Source organism: Diabrotica virgifera, chromosome 2 (assembly GCF_917563875.1).
Source record: "Diabrotica virgifera virgifera chromosome 2, PGI_DIABVI_V3a".
Lineage (NCBI taxonomy): Eukaryota > Metazoa > Arthropoda > Insecta > Coleoptera > Chrysomelidae > Diabrotica > Diabrotica virgifera.
The window spans coordinates 107,433,607-107,456,503 of record NC_065444.1 but is presented as its reverse complement, the minus strand read 5'-3'; the positions used below and the strand labels follow the sequence as shown (position 1 = coordinate 107,456,503).

At 34.6% G+C, this 22,897-nt stretch overlaps 1 protein-coding gene across 1 annotated transcript in view; it reads left to right on the top strand.

Annotated features, from left to right (window-relative positions):
* Positions 1-13,191, top strand: part of LOC114334691 (39S ribosomal protein L2, mitochondrial) — a 35,759-nt gene extending 22,568 nt beyond the window's left edge. Inside the window, exon 2 of the mRNA XM_028284792.2 lies at positions 12,712-13,191. Within this exon, the coding sequence (XP_028140593.1) occupies positions 12,712-13,169 (458 nt within the window). The 3' untranslated portion in view covers positions 13,170-13,191. The remainder of the gene's footprint in view (positions 1-12,711) is intronic.
* The last annotated feature ends 9,706 nt before the right edge of the window (positions 13,192-22,897 follow it).

Genomic DNA, 22,897 nt, shown 5'->3' with positions numbered 1-22,897 from the left:
CTTAGTAATAAAATAATGACAAAAATTTCTTCAGGATCTTGTAGGGGGGGCTTCAAACTTTGATTTAGTCATATATTGACTTTCATAATAATAACTTTTAACCGAGTAATTAAGCCTTGAAAATCGCCATTTTTCGTTTTTTTCAATTTTAAATTGCTTATAAGTCGAAAACGATCAACTTCAGAGAAAAATTATAAGAGACCTTTTTTGTCCAGAATGGTCCAAAAAATTAAAGAAAAAATTGTTCGGGCCAAAAATATTTATTCTTGCAATTTGATAAAAAAAAATTGTTAAAAAAAAATTGGCCCACTTTTCACTTGGGCGACTTCTTGAACCTTATCCTGGGATGTCTCACGAATGTGATTATGCAAAAAAATCTCATGGGAATATTTTTCCCTTCGAACCCGCCGTTTTCGCCTTGTCTAGGTGTTTTCTGTTATTTTCTCGAATGACTTCGTTTACATATGGAATTTTTAGATCAGTGTGTAGAGTTTGGTTTGATACCATGGTGCATTAACTATTGCTCGAAGTATCTTGGATTGTGCTCTCTGGATAATCACGGTATTGGATTTGCTAGCACAGCCCCACAGTTCAATGCCATAAGTCCAGATTAGCTTTATCACTGCTTTATATATTAGCAATTTGTTTTGTAGCAACTCGTATTTTAAATGGTCTACTATGGTCTGACAAGGTGAAGCTGAACACAAAGTTAACAATCTACAGAACAATTGTAGAACCTATTATAACTTATGGAGCAGAGTGTTGGCAACTCACAGGAAAGGAAAGAAAAAATATAGAAGTAGCGGAAATGGATTACTTACGTAGAGCATGCAGAGTATCTAGATTAGAACATGTACCAAATGAAGAAATAAGACGACGGACAAATAGTTTACATTCCACGGTTGACCATATAGAAACAAAGAAATTGCTATGGTATGGTCATGTTATGAGGATGTCAGAGGAAAGATGGCCAAAAAGAGCGTTAAATTACACACCCATAAATAGAAAAAGAAGAGGAAGGCCTACAGAAACATGGAAGAAAGGCATAGAACAGTCTATGGCAGATAGAGCTATTGACGAAAACGAATGGGTGGATAGAAAACGATGGCGGGCGAAATGTGGGATGCGGAGGAGACCGTAGGAACCCCACTACTTATATATAATTTGTTTTCTATTGTAAGATGGGCTTTTCTTCCGATGAGCCAGTAAAATTCTTTGGTTTTTAGGTCAATTTGTATTCTTTTCTTTGTTATATGGTGTTTCCAGTTGAGTTTACTGTAAAAGTGTAGTCCTAGATATTTGACTTGATTACTTTGTGGTATTTTTATTTGATTGCTAGTTACCGGTGGACAGATTCTAGTCCGGAGAGTGGATGTTATATGAGATGATTTTGTTTCCTTTACCTTAAACTTCTACTTCTTCAGCCATATTTCAAGTGAGTTTAGATGCTCTTGGAGATTTTGGGTTGCTGCAATATAATCGTCATGCTTGGCAAAAATAGCAGTGTCATCTGCGAATATCCCAATGGTTGTTTTATCATTTGTAGGTAAATCATATGTACAGGGTGATTGATTAGTGGGGTAAAGCTCTTTAGGTAAGTTACAGTAATAGATAACAATAAAAGTTAATAACAAAAATTGTAGCCAACTTTGAGCTTCACATTTCAAAATTAATTAGAATGTTACAGGGTGTTTGATAACATAGTGGCTGACCAAATTTATGTTTTTTTAAATGGAAAACCCTGTATTTTATTTTATATTCGAAATCTTCTTAACTTCTCCATTTCAAAAATATAAAGGTTTGTTATGTCATACATGGTATTTACAAAGTCATAACCAATTGTATGTTATCGTAACAAGTTCAACTCACTGTATAAATAAAAATAAGCACAAAAGTAATGGATTATTGATGCCATATTTTTTATTCATTGTCAAAATTTTCATAAATGATTGATATTGCTAATTTTCTTTATATTGTATACAGGGTGAGTCAAAACGCAAGTACATTATTTTCTCAGCAAGTTTAAATAGAATACCCTGTATTTTATATCACTATCGAAAAGTACCATTACCGTACCTACTTTAATTTTTATATAACATTCCCTATGTCGAACTTTATCAGTTTTCGAGATATTTTCATTTTTAGAGCAAATTATTAATTATCGGTTTAAATCTTTCCAAATTTTAAGTAAGCCATGACTGAATTGTCTAAAACTGACAATTTACGATTACTGATTATCAATCTGGTAATAAAGGTAACAATGTAGCAAATAAAGAAAGAAATTTAATTTATTAGTTTACAAAAAAACACAAAATGCGACATTTTGTGAAAACAATTAAAAACTACTTTTGTATGTAAATGTAACAATGTAACAAATAAAGAACGAAAGATAATTTATCAGTAAAAAATTTTACAATAAAAAACATGAACACAAGATACAACATTTTTGAAAAAATTAAAAGCTACTGTTAATAAAATATTTTAAATATTTATGGATTCATATAGATATGGATAGATACATAAGGTGTTCAAAATGACCTCCTAACACATTTATGCAGGCCAAAAAACGGCCATTGAATGAGATACTTACACTACGAAGCATTTGTAAATTAACACTTCAAAATACACTTTGTATTGTTGTACTTTTCATATCATCTCTTGTTGTTTGAGGCATTTCATAACCTTCATTCTTGTAACCCAAAAAATCGGTTCAGTTTATTAAATTCTGGTAATCTGGGTGGTCACTCTACTGGTCCATGCAAAAATGACAATATTTCGAAAACTCATAAATTTAGACATAGAGAATGTTGTATACAAATTAAAGTACCTACGGTAATGGTACTTTTCGATAGTAATATAAAATACAGGGTGTTCCATTTAAAATTACTGAGAATATAATGTACTTACGTTTTGACTCACCCTGTATTGAATATAAAGAAAATTAGCAATATCAGTCATTTATGAAAATTTTGACAATAAATAAAAAAATATGGCATCAATAAACTATTGCCGTTGTGCTTATTTTTATTTATACAGGGAGTTGAACTTGTTACGATTTTCATATAAAATTGGTTATAACTTTGTAAATACCCTGTATAACATACCAAACCTTTATATTTTTATATTTTTGGAATGGAGAAATTAAGAAGATTTCGAATATAAAATAAAATACAGGGTGTTCCATTTAAAAAAAAAACATAAGTTTGGTCTGCCACTACGTTATTGAACACTCTGTAACTAATTTTTTAATGTGAAGCTCAAAGTTTGGTACAATTTTTGTTATTAACTTTTATGGCTATCTATTACTATAACGGATCTACGGAGCTTTACCCCACTAATCAATCACTCTGTATAGAGTATGTACAATAATGGCCCTAGTATTCTCCCTTGTGGTACGCCAGAGTGAATAGGCTTGTGATCCGATACTTCTTTCCTCTTAACTTGTGGGAATAAAATACACAAGAGGCAAAAAAAGATGACCTAGAGGAGGATTTAACCTATTTGCTGCCAACCACGTGCCAACACGTGATATGGTTACTTCTGTCTGGCACCGTCTAACAAAATGGATCCTAGCCGAGTTTCATCCTCTATGATAGGCAGCGAATATGTTAAAGAAATGAGTGGTTCTTTTGAGAACCACTCATTTGTTATCTACAAAAATAACAAATATAAAGGGAACAAGTAGAGAGGCGATCCCTGTTGAGGACTCTGTCTATATCCATGCCCTTAATCCTGGTCTTACAGGTAGGTGACACAATCAGGGTCTTGTAGGTGAACGTTCATCATACTAAAAGGCAGTTAGATATAACTTATTATTTCTAGCAGAAGGGTTGATTTTGTCCTGATGCAAGAGGCTTAGCTATATCAGGACTATTGTTTGTAATATAAGGTTTATCAGGTGTGGACTGATAGTTTATATCCAGGTTGTATCACAGCGGGTTAGCTGGAATACAACCAGTGTAGAACTGAGAGCTTCCAGAGAAAAATATCATTAAAATATAATTATCCACAAGGAAAAAAGTTTTCCTGTAGTTGGCTGTATACCATGTGATACAAAAACAATAAATGCTGTATAAAAGGTATATTTAAAAAACCCTCAAAAGGGCCACATCAATTCACATAACTAGTTTTCGACTGGTTTACCAGTCATCATCAGTGCTTACCTAAAATGAATATAACCTGATAAAAAGGGCAAAGATGTTGAAATTTTGACTAGGGTTAAAAAAATATTAGGTTATACTCACGTGCAATGTACATGTTAGCCACCAAAATGCTATTTTACAAAAATATGTGGGTCAAAGCCCATTTGAAGTAGTTCGTTAAGGAAACATAAGTATAAAAAGCTACCTTAAGCCTTGATGTTTAAAATATAATTTAATTTGCCCTAGGTAACATCTGAAATTTGGGTGTGACTTGTTCAACATGTTGGAAGTTTGACGGCAAGTGAAATTGAAATGGTTAGGAACCTCGGAACGATGACAAGACAAACGACAGTTCCACAGGTAGTTTTTAACATAACCTGTCATATTTAAGAATAAGGTATAACTATTATTGAAATTAGAAATGATGTAACAACACACCCAATGTGGAAATTATCATGTAAAATTCATTAAACTAGTTGTTGTAGTAAAATGGATTCTCGTATACTGTAAGTGGAACTAGTTAGGCAAACCACATTACACAAAAGGTTAGTATTCGACAACTAATACCGTAATGAAATCTTATTGTCAAGAGATCGAAGATTTATAAAGGCAAATTTTGTGGTGATTTAGAGTTATCGAATTTATTTAACTTATTAGTAGCTGTTGGGATTTGTGTAAGTGTGTAAAAAATCACATTTGGGGTGTCTGAGGTGTAGCATGTCTTAAATAATCTAGGGTATGTGTCATTATGAAAGCACAAACTCAGACTGAGACGACTGTTTCTTAAAGGCAGTGCAGGCTACCCGGATCTTTAAGGGTCCAAAAACCAAAACCGTAATATGATGATGATAGTAAGGACTAGGTGGGGGGTGGGTATGAGATGTCTGTGAGGGAATTAGTGAAAGGAACATGAAAGAGACCCAGAAAGAAAATTAAACTGTTGATTTGGTTTTGCTAGAGATGAGTATTATATGCTGATGGTGACAAATGGAGTAGGTATGGTGATAATAGTCATATGTAGAAATATAGTGGTGGGTTGTATGTAGATGAAAATTTGTCCAAAAAGGATATTTGCAGATGATATCAGTAATTTCTATGTATGTTGTGAATAGATAAAATTGGTGAGATGGCTGAAAATGACAGAAGTATAATTATGACTAGTAACAGATGGAATATTAAAAGTGTGACTGAGAATGAAGTAGTTGAAGTGAGGTGAAAAGAAATATTGTAAATGTATTAAGAAAAAAGTTGTCGATGGAGTGGTTGGAAGTCCCGATTGAACGAAACATGACGGTTGCCACAATTCGGACTTTTTTGTTTTTCTTTGACTATTTCTAGGTCTTCGTACAAGTCTAATTTTAAGAAATCTTTCTGTGGGATGTTGTGAAGTAGAGCAACATCATCTGGGATATTCAACTTATGGTTCTTTTGTTTAAGATGTTGTGAAAAGGTAGAGGTGTTCTCTCTTTTAGTGTGTTCAAGAGAGCGAGAAGCCAGTGATCTACAAGTTCTTCCTATGTAAGTAGCATCACAGTCAGAACATTGTAGTCTATAAACACCACTACGGTTCATGTAATTGATGCTATCTTTAGCATTAGATAGAGATTGTCCTAAGTTGTTGGATACTTTAAAGGAAATTTGGATGTTGTCTACTGATCTTTTGATAATGTTCGAAATATCCCCAGATAGCCTATCTTGGTGAAATGGTATGGAAGCATAAGTAGGTTTGGTTGTCGGATCCCTAGGGAACGCAGCATGTCGTAAGACTTTAAGCTGTCTTTTATGAATGAGTTTGTCTATGATGTGTGGATCGTAACCGTTATTAAAAGCTATTTGACGAAGTATGTTTGATTCTTTATTGTAATTAGATTGTGACAGGGGAATGGTTTCAAGGCGGTGTATGTAACTGTGAAAGGCGGCAAGTTTGTGTGACATAGGGTGGTTGGAAGATAGAGGTATGACATGGTCAGTTTGTGTTGGCTTCCTAAAGATACTGAAATCGAAGTGGTCATTTAATCTGGTAATAGTGAGGTCAAGAAAGTTAATAGATTGGGATGACTCTAATTCCATGGTGAATTTAATATTGGGATGGATTTGATTAATTTTAGAAAGTAATAAATCAGCTGTATTTGAATTACCTGAGATGATCAATAAACAATCGTCGACATAACGATACCAATGTAGAATTTCAGGATTTTTCATAATATGTACGGATTCTAAATGATCCATAAAAATATCAGCTAAAAGAGGAGATAGGCAACTACCCATGGCTAAACCATCATAGAGCCAACTACAGGAAAACTTTTTTCCTTGTGGATTTTTATATTTGACGGTATGGTCAACTTGGCTAATCAATACATGCGTCTAGCCACCAAAAGATGTACTCTCAAGCTAGATATATGGTTCATCTCTCAATGCATCAATAATAACGTTTATCCAAAATTTTGCATCATCAAAACACCTAGAAATGTTCCAGTTAACTTAAAGAACACATTCCAACGGAAAATTTTGAAAAAGGAGATTTGTAACCACTATAGCAAGCTCAACTTCATCAATTGTAAGCTCAAGGTAACATATGACTCTTTACTTATATCTTTAGGCTTTGATAGTTTGGGTAACTTTCTGAATGATGTTCAGGACAGACTTGACAGAGTAACCTTTATTAAATTCAACACATTAAAATCTAAACTCAATAATTTAATCCTCAAAAATTCTCATTTATCTAATAGAAACAGTAACAATAACACTAAATTTTCCAATTTTAAATTTCACCCCAGACTTAAAAATTTATCTACGGTTATCTTTGACAAAAATGAATTAGATCTACTTCATCTAGGACTCAAATACTCCATTCCGAGAAAGGTCTCTGAAAAAGACCTCCAGAGTCTTTCAATTGAGCTAGATATTATCATTCAAAATCTCTCCGTCCCATTAAATCAAAAAACTTCTATCAGAAACTCATGTTTCAATACTATTAATAAATTCAAACATAAATACATTTCATCTCCTAACAATTCCACCACTAATTTGTCAATAAATACTTCTAACAACGCCTCGTCTATTAATGTGCCTGCCTTTTCTCAGAACACAGTTCTGAACTATAGCCTTCCTCAATTTTCTGACAAGCAACGTCAACATCATCTCAAAACCCTTAATTCCATCAAAAATAAAGTCAAATCTAATAACTTAATAATTAGCAAGGCAGACAAAGGCAATTGTCTGGTTATTCTAGACCAAAATCTCTACATTGACAAAGTCGCCACTTTTCTCTCTGATAATAATTTCGTGTCACTCCCAGAAGATCCCTCCAAAAAATTCATTAATAAACTCAAAGATAACCTCAAACCATTTACCGAATTTTTCTCTGAACAATTTGCACCTTACTATAAACTACCTAGCAATCCTTTAACACCAAGACTTTATGGCTTACCTAAGATACATAAAGAGGGAATCCCCATTCGTCCAGTTGTTAGCTTCATAAACACTCCTGTTTCCATTCTCTCAAAATTCATACTCAATCTTATTAACAACTTGACGAACTTCACCCCTCGTTTCTCTGTCAAAAACACAAGTCATCTTGTCAACAATCTCCAACAAATACAACTTCGCCCTAACATTACCATGCTTTCATTTGATTTTAGCAATCTTTTTACTTCAGTCCCTAAACAAGAAACTATTAATCTGGTACACTCTCTTCTAAGAGCAAATTCCATTACCATTTCCACTACTGATTCAATTATTCAATTATTACAATTTTGTCTAGCTCAAGACTTCTTTGTATTCAACAATAAATATCACAGACAACCTGATGGTTTAGCCATGGGTAGTTGCCTATCTCCTCTTTTAGCTGATATTTTTATGGATCATTTAGAATCCGTACATATTATGAAAAATCCTGAAATTCTACATTGGTATCGTTATGTCGACGATTGTTTATTGATCATCTCAGGTAATTCAAATACAGCTGATTTATTACTTTCTAAAATTAATCAAATCCATCCCAATATTAAATTCACCATGGAATTAGAGTCATCCCAATCTATTAACTTTCTTGACCTCACTATTACCAGATTAAATGACCACTTCGATTTCAGTATCTTTAGGAAGCCAACACAAACTGACCATGTCATACCTCTATCTTCCAACCACCCTATGTCACACAAACTTGCCGCCTTTCACAGTTACATACACCGCCTTGAAACCATTCCCCTGTCACAATCTAATTACAATAAAGAATCAAACATACTTCGTCAAATAGCTTTTAATAACGGTTACGATCCACACATCATAGACAAACTCATTCATAAAAGACAGCTTAAAGTCTTACGACATGCTGCGTTCCCTAGGGATCCGACAACCAAACCTACTTATGCTTCCATACCATTTCACCAAGATAGGCTATCTGGGGATATTTCGAACATTATCAAAAGATCAGTAGACAACATCCAAATTTCCTTTAAAGTATCCAACAACTTAGGACAATCTCTATCTAATTCTAAAGATAGCATCAATTACATGAACCGTAGTGGTGTTTATAGACTACAATGTTCTGACTGTGATGCTACTTACATAGGAAGAACTTGTAGATCACTGGCTTCTCGCTCTCTTGAACACACTAAAAGAGAGAACACCTCTACCTTTTCACAACATCTTAAACAAAAGAACCATAAGTTGAATATCCCAGATGATGTTGCTCTACTTCACAACATCCCACAGAAAGATTTCTTAAAATTAGACTTGTACGAAGACCTAGAAATAGTCAAAGAAAAACAAAAAAGTCCGAATTGTGGCAACCGTCATGTTTCGTTCAATCGGGACTTCCAACCACTCCATCGACAACTTTTTTCTTAATACATTTACAATATTTCTTTTCACCTCACTTCAACTACTTCATTCTCAGTCACACTTTTAATATTCCATCTGTTACTAGTCATAATTATACTTCTGTCATTTTCAGCCATCTCACCAATTTTATCTATTCACAACATACATAGAAATTACTGATATCATCTGCAAATATCCTTTTTGGACAAATTTTCATCTACATACAACCCACCACTATATTTCTACATATGACTATTATCACCATACCTACTCCATTTGTCACCATCAGCATATAATACTCATCTCTAGCAAAACCAAATCAACAGTTTAATTTTCTTTCTGGGTCTCTTTCATGTTCCTTTCACTAATTCCCTCACAGACATCTCATACCCACCCCCCACCTAGTCCTTACTATCATCATCATATTACGGTTTTGGTTTTTGGACCCTTAGAGATCCGGGTAGCCTGCACTGCCTTTAAGAAACAGTCGTCTCAGTCTGAGTTTGTGCTTTCATAATGACACATACCCTAGATTATTTAAGACATGCTACACCTCAGACACCCCAAATGTGATTTTTTACACACTTACACAAATCCCAACAGCTACTAATAAGTTAAATAAATTCGATAACTCTAAATCACCACAAAATTTGCCTTTATAAATCTTCGATCTCTTGACAATAAGATTTCATTACGGTATTAGTTGTCGAATACTAACCTTTTGTGTAATGTGGTTTGCCTAACTAGTTCCACTTACAGTATACGAGAATCCATTTTACTACAACAACTAGTTTAATGAATTTTACATGATTATTTCCACATTGGGTGTGTTGTTACATCATTTCTAATTTCAATAATATTTATACCTTATTCTTAAATATGACAGGTTATGTTAAAAACTACCTGTGGAACTGTCGTTTGTCTTGTCATCGTTCCGAGGTTCCTAACCATTTCAATTTCACTTGCCGTCAAACTTCCAACATGTGAACAAGTCACACCCAAATTTCAGATGTTACCTAGGGCAAATTAAATTATATTTTAAACATCAAGGCTTAATATACTTATACTTATGTTTCCTTAACGGACTACTTGAAATGGGCTTTGACCCACATATTTTTGTAAAATAGCATTTTGGTGGCTAACATGTACATTGCACGTGAGTATAACCTAATATTTTTTTAACCCTAGTCAAAATTTCAACATCTTTGCCCTTTTTATCAGGTTATATTCATTTTAGGTAAGCACTGATGATGACTGGTAAACCAGTCGAAAACTAGTTATGTGAATTGATGTGGCCCTTTTGAGGGTTTTTTAAATATACCTTTTATACAGCATTTATTGTTTTTTTAAAATATAATTCTTCTTCTTCTTTCTCGAAACTCCTTATGCCCCTCAAGGGTGTCGGAGGTTTTATTCATCCTCTATCCATATCTTCCATTTCTTGCGGTCCTTTGCTAACTCTTTCATTTGTTGGTGTGATTTTACTTTTTCCTGTCCAATTTCTATAATCTGGTCGATCCATCTCTTCCTTGGTCTCCCTTTCCTTCTGTTACCATATCTTTTTGATTCCATCACCTGCTTTGGTAGTTTTCCCTGGTCAATTCTGTTAAGGTGTCCATACCATTTCAATTTTCTTTTTTTGATCTTGGTTATTATCGATTCCTGTTTCAGTCTTTGTCTAATATCTTCATTTTTTATTCTGTCCAATTTCGTTTTTCCTGCTATTTTTCTCAGCTGCTTCATCTCCGCTGCGTTTATTGTACTGTCTATTTTTGCAGTTTTTACCCATGTCTCACTTGCATATATTAAAGTTGGTACATATATTGCATTGTATTCGCGGTGTGCAAGTACTTGGAAAGGGAAACGAGAAACGACCGTGCGCGAGTCGCGGAGAAATATTGCAACTATCTTAAATAATTCATATTGTCAATTGAAATTGTCAAATTGACGTATATTTCATACCTTCTGTCATTGACGCAGAAAAATTATATATTACTCCACAATATTGATATGATATGCAATTATTATATAAAGGTAAATTTAATTAATTGTATTTTGCTTGCAGTACTGCATTTTAATAACTGATTTTATTTACTACATACAATTGTTTACGTTTGCTAAACATAACCTGCATCTTATTTTTTCTTCTTATTATTTTTTTGGACTATGGTCTTGACAATTATCCAGCAACCAGGACTAATATAATTGGCCAATATAATTAAAAGTGCGAATAAAAGTACGGAGCGTAGAAATAGAGGTCGCTTTGCCGAACTTGCACGGTCCCAATACCTTCAGTTTAATTTCTTTATCTATTTGTTCCTTTCCAAATATTGTTTTATTTAGTGCATAGTAGATCTTATTTGCTTTTTTCGTCCTGTATGAGATTTCTTGATCTAGCTTTCCATCCTCTGATATTATTACTCCCAGGTATTCAAACGTCGAGACTGCTTCTATTATTTCGTTTTTGCACCTAAATACCGTTTGGTTTATTTCTTCCCTTTTCTTTTGGGTTACTATCATGAACTTCGTTTTCTTTACATTTATCTCCATTTTCAAATTTTCTATTTCTTCCACCCAGATATCGATTAATTTTTGCATTTTCTGTTTATTGTCTGCTATTATTACTAGGTCATCTGCATATAGTAATCCCTCCATTCTCACTGGTACTAAATTCCTGTACCCTATTGTTGACTGTAATTGCCTTGACCTTCTTTTAGCGCTCTTTATTGCTCTATCCATTACTAATATAAACAAAACTGGGTTGGGACTGTCCCCTTGTTTTATTCCTCTCCTTAGGTTTATTATCGGCGATCTTTGCAGGTCTTTCATTACTGACCATATTATTTATCTATTTATAGAATCAAAAGCAGCTTTAATATCTACAAACGTAATATATAAGTCTTCTCCTATTTCGTTTTTGCTTTCATTTATATTTCTCAATATGTATATATTATCTGTTGTTCCCCTTTCCTTCCTAAAAGCCGCTTGTTCTTCTTCTAGTTTTCCTTCCAGTTCTTTCCTGAGCTTCCTTTCTATTATCCCGGTGTAGACTTTATATGCCACTGATGATAAGCATATAGCCCTATAGTTATCACATTTCGCTTCATCTCCTTTCTTGTGTATTGGTATCAATAAATTTGCTTCCCAGTCTTTCGGTATCTTTTCTGTTCTCCATGCTTCCCTCATTATTTCCAGTAGCCAAAGCTTGCCTCGTTCTCCCACGTACTTCATCATCTCCGGATCTATGTCATCGGCACCTCCTGCTTTTCCAATCTTTATTCTTGCCAATCCTTCTTCAATATCTTTGATATGAATTTCGTCTACTCGATTGTCCCTATCCTCTTCTCTTTCCTGCTGTCCTCTCTCCTCATTTTGTTGGTTGCTTGCCTCGAATTTTTCTTTATAGTGCTTATTCCATATGGTTAGTATGTCTTGTATGTTTGTTTTTAATTCACTTCGCTCATTTCTAATTCCTCTTATTTGTTTCCTTTTTGTTCCTTTCATGCTTCTTAATTAAAATATAATTATGAAGCTCAATAATATTTGCTAGAGAAATATCTTTATATGGTTCTGAAACTCTTTTTTTATATTAGCTGCAATATTTTATGGGAATAAAATAATTGTTGTTTATTCCAATAAAATATCATAGCAATACCTTTGTCTTAAGTCTTGATTTTGTTTTAATATAGTAGTAGGCTTTTATTAATATCCTACACACTGTTTTAACATTCGTTAATTGTTTTAGTGAGAGCTAATGAAGGAGATGCTTATCCATTAGGGGCAATACCAATAGGCACTCAAATACACAATGTTGAGATGTATCCTGGAAAAGGAGGAATGTTGGTTCATGCTGCAGGAACATATGCAACAGTCTTACGAAAAGCTCCAAATAATTTTGTTATTATCATGATGCCCTCAAAGAAGGAGTTTAGTTTACCAGCACAGTGCATGTGTACTGTTGGAAGGTTGAGTAATGTAGAGCATGGCAGTACTCCCATTGGCTCTGCTGGAAAGAATAGAGAATTGGGCAATAGGCCAAGATCTGGTTTGTGGCAAAGAAAGAGGGGCTGTCATGGTAGAAAAATTAGAAGGCCTCCACCAGTAAGAACAATTGTTGCTAAACCAATAGATAATGTTGAACCAATCCAACTTACCTTTACTAGACCATTTGTAAAAACTCTTAGATTCCAATATCATTATTAAGTATTAAATGTGTGATATAAAATATATTGTTTTATTAAGTGTAGAATTATTAATATCATCTTAGAGCTAACTAGTGACCAAAACTATAACACTTAAGTATTTAGTTTCATGTTAGCTCATTTTAAATAATAACAGGAAAAGATATTTAACTATTATACTTTTTTTATCCCCAAGATAAGCTCTAGACTCTAGATCACAGTTCCAGACATTTGTTTGCAGAGCTGGGCAATAGCCGGGTACAAGTACCCGAATTTTGTACTCTAAGTACATTTTGGGTACTCGTACTCGTAGCAATTGGTCTAAAATACCCGGTACCGGCGTTTATTAAACTGCTGAGATTATTAAAGATGTCTTAGGACACACTCTAGAGCAGGGGTGGGCAAAAGCCGGCCCGCGGGCCGGATCCGGCCCTTTTGCTTACTTAATCCGGCCCGTTGAAAAATCCCGTAAGCAATTTTTGTATCTCTTTTCTCCGCCAAAAATATTAGAGTATGCATAACGCACGTATGCTGTGTAGTCCTCCGACCCGGGAGATATTCTGAAATTTTCATTTTGGCCCGCGCTTAAAAGTATTTGCCCACCCCTGCTCTAGAGTCTAGGTTCTCCAGCTGTAACAAGCTGGAACTCTTATTATGACACGGTTTTGCAAATTTTAAGTGAAAGAGAAAAGCTACCGTTTCTTTTTCAAAGGCTTGATATAAAAAAAAAACTTTAAAGAAACCGAGTTGCCGTACTTAGAGGAGTACTTTATGATCTTGAAACATCTCGCTACCTCGATGTTCTGCAAGGAGAAGAATATGTCTACTATGGGTACTTACTTCCAAGTCTGCTATCTTTGAGGAATAAATGGGAGAACTTAAAGTTTCAAACACTGAGTTCTGGCGGTGATTTTTTTCTAAAAATATGTATGCAGAGCTTGGAGAAAAGATTTTCTGAAAACTTAATTTGTCATTGGAAGTTTAAATTGCGGTGGTATAATGTCTTAAAATGCAGAATTGTCTATGGACGCTTTGAAAAAGATAGTGATTAACTCTACTGAAAAATTAACTTCTCTTGATTATTGCGAAGAACTAGACACATGATATTCAAGTGATACTACTCCAGACGGCTTTTTCGATTTTAATGAACCAGAGTATCCACCTAAATAAGACACACGAAACCAATCTCATCAGTCTCAATCAACTGAAAATGATATAATTAAAACATCCAAAATAGAACTAAAACTTGTTAAATTGCTACACGGCAAAAAAAGTTGTTTGAGTTTGTTAAATGAGTTTCCTATAGTTAAAAAAGTTTTTCTAAGATAGGTATAATACATGTTTACCTTCTTCTGCGCATGTAGAACGCCTATTCTCTTATGCTACAATAATTAATTGCCCTCGAAGAAATGCTTTAACTGATGAAAACTTGGAAAAATTAGTTATCTTGAAAGCCAATAAAATTAATCAGTGAGTGTGAGTGATACTGATTATTAATCGATGATTAATTTTTAAAATTCTAATTTTTTTATATTTCATTTGGAATTGTACGGTATTTTATGTTTTCATAACTCATAAAAAATATGTTGGGTCGTGTTTGGTATCATTCGATAGTTTTTTTGGAAAAATGTTGAACACGTATTTTTTAGTCTTTCGATCTGACGTTCGTTTCGAAAAGTTTCTAACTGTCCATTTCCTTAGGCCCCGCTCAAATCATCAGATTTTTGAAATACAGTGGAACCCCGTTAACTCGGATTAATCGGGACCGCGGCCTATCCGGGTTATCGAAAATTCGGGTTAGCCGGAGAAAATGGTAAAAATTATTAAAATATGGTATGCTTACAGATAAACTCCGTTATAATTGGCACACAGACACTTGTAAACCACGTTCGCGTTCCACACATACAAAGCGTCGTCGAGAGTCTCATTTTTAGCTTTCTTAGCTTTGCACCGATTGTCCAAACTGTCTTTTGTTATCATTTTGAAACAAAAACATTTTAAGTTTTATTGCCATTACGTAGACGCAAACACAAAATCTGAATATATTTACGAACGATTACAGAACGGAACGAACAATGCGACTTTACTACACACACACAATACCGTCTCGCAACGAGAACGAACTTATGTTATTTAATAAGAGAGAAGACTAAGACCATTGTTTGAAAAATAATTTTTTAATAGTCTTTTCTAAACAATGCTAGACAGTTTCAAGTAAATAAAGGATACTACAGATGCCTGTTGGTTTCGATAACACGACAAAGAGCGTTGTCTGCCATGCCAGTCATTTTTACTAAGGTATATTATGTATCAAATTACACAAATACGCATTATCTCTCATTGTATAATGTGTTTGACATTGAAAATTGAAACGAATGAACTACATATAGGAATTCGCTAAAGCGACAAATTGTTACGAAGAAAGTTTATTATGATAAATAAAATTAGCCTGAAAAATATAAGATATTATAGTATTCCAACAATATGTTTATAAGGAAAGATAAAAGAAAATATTTTAAGATGTTGAAAAGAAATTGGAAAATCCAGCATAAAGGACATACATTTTTATTGTTGTAATGTTTGTCTGATAAAAATCGGTCCGGGTTAGCCGGACTTCCGGGTTATCGGGGGCCGACTTATCGGGATTCCACTGTATACAGTTCTGCATGTACTTAGGGAGCGTTAAAGTATTACGTAACGCGATTTTTGAAGATTTTTAACCCCCCCCCCCCCAACCTGCGCTACGTAATACTTGAACGGTCCCTTACCTTACTTATCTTAATTTGAGAATTTTGAGTTTTTCCAAGAATATATTTTTTTCGGCCCCATCTTAACGAACCCCCTTAATTAAGGGCCAATATGTAGTAGGGGGTACATTTACAGAGTACCTACAATGTTTTCCCCATGTGATTTTCTGACTCGCTCGAGTAACTACAAAAATCCCCGCTTGGACTCAACACATAAATGGTCATTAACATTTAAGGATATAAAAAGGTTGTATCCCATGAAATCCAGATATTTTTCAATGTCTACTTGTAATTGGTGCTTTAGCTAAGTATTTTATAGAAAAACATTCATAGCAAAAATGTAGCATTAATAGAAAATAACTAAAAAAAAAATTTGTGTACCCGTGAAGTGTATAGACTCAGCAAAAGCAAAGTTGTAGCTAATGAAACATATGTTTTTTTTTCGTCAAAATTCAAATCAAATATTTCAACGTGTAATAACCAAAAAATGAAGCACTTTTCGGGAAAAACTAAAGTCTTAAAAAAAACTTTATTTTTATTTTTTTTATACAAGTTTCTAGTTCTAGCATTAAAACGAAGCGAGTTAGGCTCAAAATAAAATTGGTCCCCCTTTTTTGGTAAAAGAAATCGTGAAAATATCTCCTTGTTTAGCACCCCAAATGAAATTAATCGTTACCGCTTTACAAACAGTTTACTTTATTTATGTATTTTTATATAATCTGTAACTTTCGCCGGTTTAAAGTGCTTATTTTTAAAAAGGTTATAGTTGAAGGGGATTGAACGAGTCACTAATCTCGTGTGTATGCAAACTTAACGATATCTTAACCAATATTTGTTTTACAGAAAAGCAAAATAAAACTAGCATATTAATAAAAGCAAAACCTACATTTTTTTACTCTTGTAAGATTTTTCGTATCACTAATACTGTTTAAGTTATTTTAAAAAAGAGCTTTTTTCCAAAATTTTTATAAATATTTGTATATAAAACCATTTTTTTTTTCAAAAATAAGCACTTCGAACCGGTCAAACTTACAGATTGTATAAACAATACACACACGCACACACACATAAAGTACATGGGTGAAGCGGTAACGACCAGTTTTATTTAGAGCGCTAAATAGGGGGCGATTTTTACGAATTTTTTTACCGAAAAAAGTGGCCAACTTTATTCTGAGCGTAATTTGTTTAGTTCTGATGCTAGAAACTTTTATAGGAAACAAAAACAAAGCTCTTTTTGAACACTCCAAATACTTTTAATCAGTTTTTCCCGAAAATTGCCTAATTTATTAATTATTTCACATTGAAATGTTCGATTTGGAATTTCACCAATAAAAACGTATTTTTCATGAGCTACAACTTTTTTCTTTCTGGGTTTATAGACTGTATTAATACTTACACCATTTTTTCATAGATCGTATGTTGTTTAGAATTAGTCATTTTATCCATTTCCAGACTTCTTTTACACGCGCCTTTTTTCACCCCCGAGAAGGAGTGATTGTCACCGCCCAAGTAAATGCAACCAACCGCACAAGTTCAACTTTGAAGTGGAGGGTAAGTTGAACCTAAATCCAAATTTTCATGCAATTCGTAGTTGACCCTAAAAATTACAATCCCAAACGGTCATTTACTGGGCTATAATACTTACCTTTCTTCCTGTTGACGCAAAACGAACTTTAATTCTTCGTGAAAAGTCTTCTAGAACACGTCGAATATGTGACTTAGCGAAAATTCATAAACCTGATATTTCTTTACGTCCCATTGTCCGCGCATACAACCCCTAAACAACCACTGACAAAATACTTGGCCCAAACTCTACAACCTTTCGCCGCAAATGCTTCATTTTTCTTCACTCAGACATTCTAGTAAGTTTCGAAATCTTTTAACTTTTTACAAACATTACTGTAGACATAGACGAAACCCTAAACATTCTGGAAACTAAATACAGTAGGGGAAGGTGGTATAATACACAGTGAGACACGGTACACAGTAAGACAACCAATTTAAATTCGAAAGTTTTTCTTCCTTTTTCTTTGCCAATCTACTTAAGGAGGGCTTATACATCACAGATGTCACTACATACTACTTATTGTTATTTTTGCAACATGGCGTATAGTGTAAATGGTTTAACTAAAACGTGTTTTTGATAGTATAAAGTTACATTAAAACCAATATTCGGAGGAATATTTTGCTGAAACTATAAGCAGTTATTGAGTGATTTCAGCTGAATATTGGAGTATCAGGTGTTGTGAACAAGGTACGTTGTTGTTTATAATTTGTACTTTTTCAGAATAGTAAATTTCAAAATAACGTCCAACAGTACACAGTGAGACAAGCATTACTCGTACACAGTGGGACTGTGTACCACAAATGAATATTAACACAATTACCTGAATATAATGATACCGTTTTTGTTGCAGATGCCTAGAAAACTGAATGTTCCACGCAAAATTGGCAAGGCTTCTGCTGAACAGATGTCCAATGCTGTTAATGCTGTCATTGATGGAATATGTCCATTAAGACAAGCGGCACAACAATTTGATATCAAATTTCAAACCCTTCAGAGATATGTGCAATCCTGAAAATTTAACAATCAATATGCAACCAAATTATTCGGTGAACAAAATTTTTACAGATGAACAGGAAAATATTCTATGTAACTACATTAAAACACTACTACAGTAATATGGCGTACGGCCTAACTACCGTAGCTGTAAGACGCATCGCATTTGATGTAGCTTAAAGTAAATAAATTGAAGATACCAAAATCATGGACAGAACGTAGAATGGCCGGTATCGACTGGCTTCGTGCATTTATGAAAAGAAAAAAGTTGAGCATACTACAATCTGAGGCATGTAGCTTGGCACGCTTAATTTCTTTCATTAAAAAAATTGTGAACGGCCGTAGTGCAGCGGCATGAAACTGGCTTAGCCAGAGCGCCCGGGTTCGAGACCCGACAACGACAATCCATTTTCATTTCTAAAAATGATACGAGCCGTTTCACCGTGATCCGGAGAGCACCTTAAGCCGTCGGTCCCCCTGGGCTAGTGTACATCGACACTAGTTACTTGAAACAGGGTTAAAGATGCAAGTGGCGCCGAAACTTGTCCGAAAGGATCTCCCCGGCAAAAATGCCATACGATATCATTATTATTACTTCTTTCAACCGACATAACGTTCAGCTGTTTTTTGATAATCTTCAAAACATCCTAAACAAATATCCTATTTTAATTGAGAGTTCACGTATTTTTAATCTTGATGAGACTAGCACAAAAGCTGTCCACGACCCCAAAAAAGTTGTGACTGAAAAAGGCATTAAACAAGTAAATAGCTACACTAGTGGTGAACATGCTGTACTAAACTGCGCGTCATAGAAAACGGGCACTCTAAAAAATGGGTCATTTTTGATGTCGCGTATCTCCTAAACCTGTTGTCCGATTTAAGTGTATTTTGAATATCTTATAGCCCTATTCTTTGCCAATATCCCTGTAATAATATTTTTGCTAAACAGGTTAATTTTCATTGTATACCGGGTGTCCGAATCAAACTGTGTTTTTTTCTCAAAGTTCGCAACACCCTGTGGAATATTCTAGCATTAATAAAATACTGAAATTAAAACCCAACTATAGCCTCAGGTTTTTTTAACATTCTGTTTTTCGATTCATTCGCTTATGTTCGATATTACAAAAGTTATGTACTTTAACAACTAGGCATGCTCTTTATCAGTACAGGGTGTTTCTAAAGAAGTACGACAAACTTTAAGGAGTAATTCTGCATGAAAACATAATGACCGTTTGCTTTATAAACATATGTCCGCAAATGCTTCGTTTCCGACATACAGGCTGTTGAATTTTTTCTTACAAACTGACGATTTATTTATTGCCCTAAAACCGGTTGAGATACGCAAATGAAATTTGGTGGGTTTTAAGATGTAGTTATTGAACATTTTTTGACATACAATTAAGAATTTTTTATTCACCATTGGCGTGCATACGAATAATATGATCGGTCATATTACCCGTATGCGGTCCAATGGTGAATATAAAATTCTTAGTTGCATGTCAAAAAATGCGCAATAACCATCTCTTAAAACCTACCAAATTTCATTTGCCTATCTCAACCGGTTTTAAAGCAATAAATAAATCGTCAGTTTGTAAGAAAAAATTTAACATCCCGTATCTCGGAAACGAAGTATTTGCGGATATATGATTATAAAGCAAACTGTCATTATTTTTTAATGCAGAATTACCCCTTAAAGTTTGTCGAACTTATTTAGTCCCTAAAACCCATTAGACTTATAACACCCTGTACTGATGAAGAACATGGCTAGTTGTTAAAGTACATAACTTTTGTATTATCCAACATAAGCGAATAAATCAAAAAACAGAATGTTAAGAAAACCTGAGGCGATAATTGGGTTTTAATTTCAGTATTTTATAAATGCTAGAATATTCCACAGGGTGTTGCGAACTTTGAGGAAAAAAACACAGTTTGATTCGGACACCCGATATACAATGAAAATTTACCTGTTCAGCAAAAATATTATTACAGGGATATTGACAAAGAATAAGGCTATAACATATTCAAAAAATCACTTAAATCGGACAACAGGTTTAGGAGATACGCGACATCAAAAATGACCCATTTTTTAGGGTGCCCGTTTTCTATGACGCGCAGTTAAGTTACCACCTGTTGTTTAATATCCGCTCTTGGCATATACTGTCCACCAGTGATGGTGTTTCCACGTAAATTCTTTAAAGAGCATATGCTTAATGGAGCACCTCGTGGTACCTTGGGACTAGTTAACCCTTCAGGCTGGATGACAGCAGAACTTTTTTTACAAGTATTTGAACATTTTATCAAATACAGCAGCAGTTCCAAAGAAAATCCGTCGCTGCTAATATTTTATAATCACAAGAGCCACGTCACAGTCGAAGTAATCATGAAGGCTCGTGAAGCAGGTGTCCATTTTTTGACGTTGCCCCCACATTGTAGCAACGAATTCTAGCCCTTAGATGTGGCTGTCTTTGGGCCTTTCAAGGTATATTATAATGCTGCATGTGAGGCTTGGCTACTGAATCATCCAGGAACGCCTATCACAACATACAATATCGCTGAGTTGGTAGGTACAGCACAAGATAAAGCTCTCGTACCTCAAAATATTCGGTTAGGCTTTGAAAAAACAGGGATATGTCCCTTCAATCCAAATGTTTTTAGAGAGAGCGACTTTCTTGGATCGGCAGTGACAGATCATCCTATAGAAATTTTAGAAGAGGAGCCCTTTAATAACGTCCTTCCAGGACCATCGGCTGTAAACTCTGTTCCTCTAGACCCAAGTCCTGAAATACCCTCTAGAACAGGCATGTCCAACATACGGCCCCCGGGCCACAATGCGGCCCGCGTAGGCCCTTCATGCGGCCCGCGTAGGCCCTTCATCCGGCCCGCGAGTCCCTTCTCACCGAACCCACACCCACGCAGAGCCATAGAGCTCACGCACATCCAGTGATGCCACAGTTACCGATTTTTCGGTAGATCTACCTGAAATGTCCGAAAACCTGTAAAATCTACCGTTCTACCGAAATCTTTTTTCTACCGCAAAAACAAAATTATTACAAAATTTCTTTAGCGGATAGATTTGGCAACAGAGTTTGGTTAATTTTCAAGAATTTTTGAATCACTTTACTTAAATAGCTTGTAACACGTGCGAGCCAGGCAGCAGATATCAGATACGGATTTACTAATACTTTTATGACCACTGACCAGTCCTTTGTGCTTTTATAAATACGATTTTGGGGGTAAAATGTATCTACCTGAATGAGTGAATAGTGAAGGATTGTGGCTTATTTTTATATAGAAGATAATTCCAAACTAAAAATAGTATTTACTATTAAAACCTTAAACAGGAGAAACTTCTGTACCTGTACCTTTTAACTTTATTATTTATACTCGCGTATAAATACGGCTAACGGTAAACGTGCAGATACAGTTCCAGTTCGGAAACAAAGCGAAGATCAGCGAATACTTAAGGGCGATACAAGCAATTATAACGGACTTAGTGAAGATTCTTTTGGCGATTTGGTTCATTTGTGTTGCAGTGTTGATTTGTGTTTGTTGCAAAACATGATGTCATCAGAAAAAAAACGTAAAGTTGACAAAGAATGTCGAATATTTAAAAACAGTTGGACTGACACCTTTTTTGTCATAGAACAAAATGGTAACATACTGTGCCTCATATGTCATGAAAAAATATCAGTTTGCAAGGAGTACAATATAAAGCGGCATTATTTCACAAAACACGCTTCTAAATACGATGAATACCAAGGTCAAATTAGAATCGATCGAGTAAATTCGTTGAAAAAAAATATGATCGGTCAACAGGCGATGTTCAGAATACCAACAGAAAACTCCGAGATAGCCACAAAAATTAGCTTCATGATAGCAGAAGCCATTGCCAAGCGAAGCAAACCCCTATCAGACGGAGAATTTGTCAAGGAATGCTTGGAGATGTTTGCATCGGTAGCGTGTCCGGAGCAAGAAGCATTAGTTAAAAATATAAGCTTGTCACATCAAACCATAGCAAGAAGAATTGATGACATGACCAAAGATATTGAATCGTCTTTAAAAACGCAATTGAAGAAATGTGTTTTTTACAGTTTCGCACTCGACGAAAGTACTGATGTATCAGATACCGCACAGTTGGCAGTTTTTGTAAGAGGGGTAACAGAAGACTATACCGTGATCGAGGAATTGCTTGATTTGCGTTCAATGAAAGATACAACCACCGGAAAAGATATCTACGAAGAAGTAAAGAGTTGTATAGAAAAATATGAACTACGAATCGAAAATCTTTGCGGATTGACTACAGACGGTGCGCCAGCAATGACAGGAAGAACAAGTGGTTTTGCAGCTTTAATGCGCAAGAACGTCACACATACAATCATACAGCATCATTGTATTATTCATCAAGAACAGCTGTGTGCAAAAGTACTTGAATTGAAACACGTG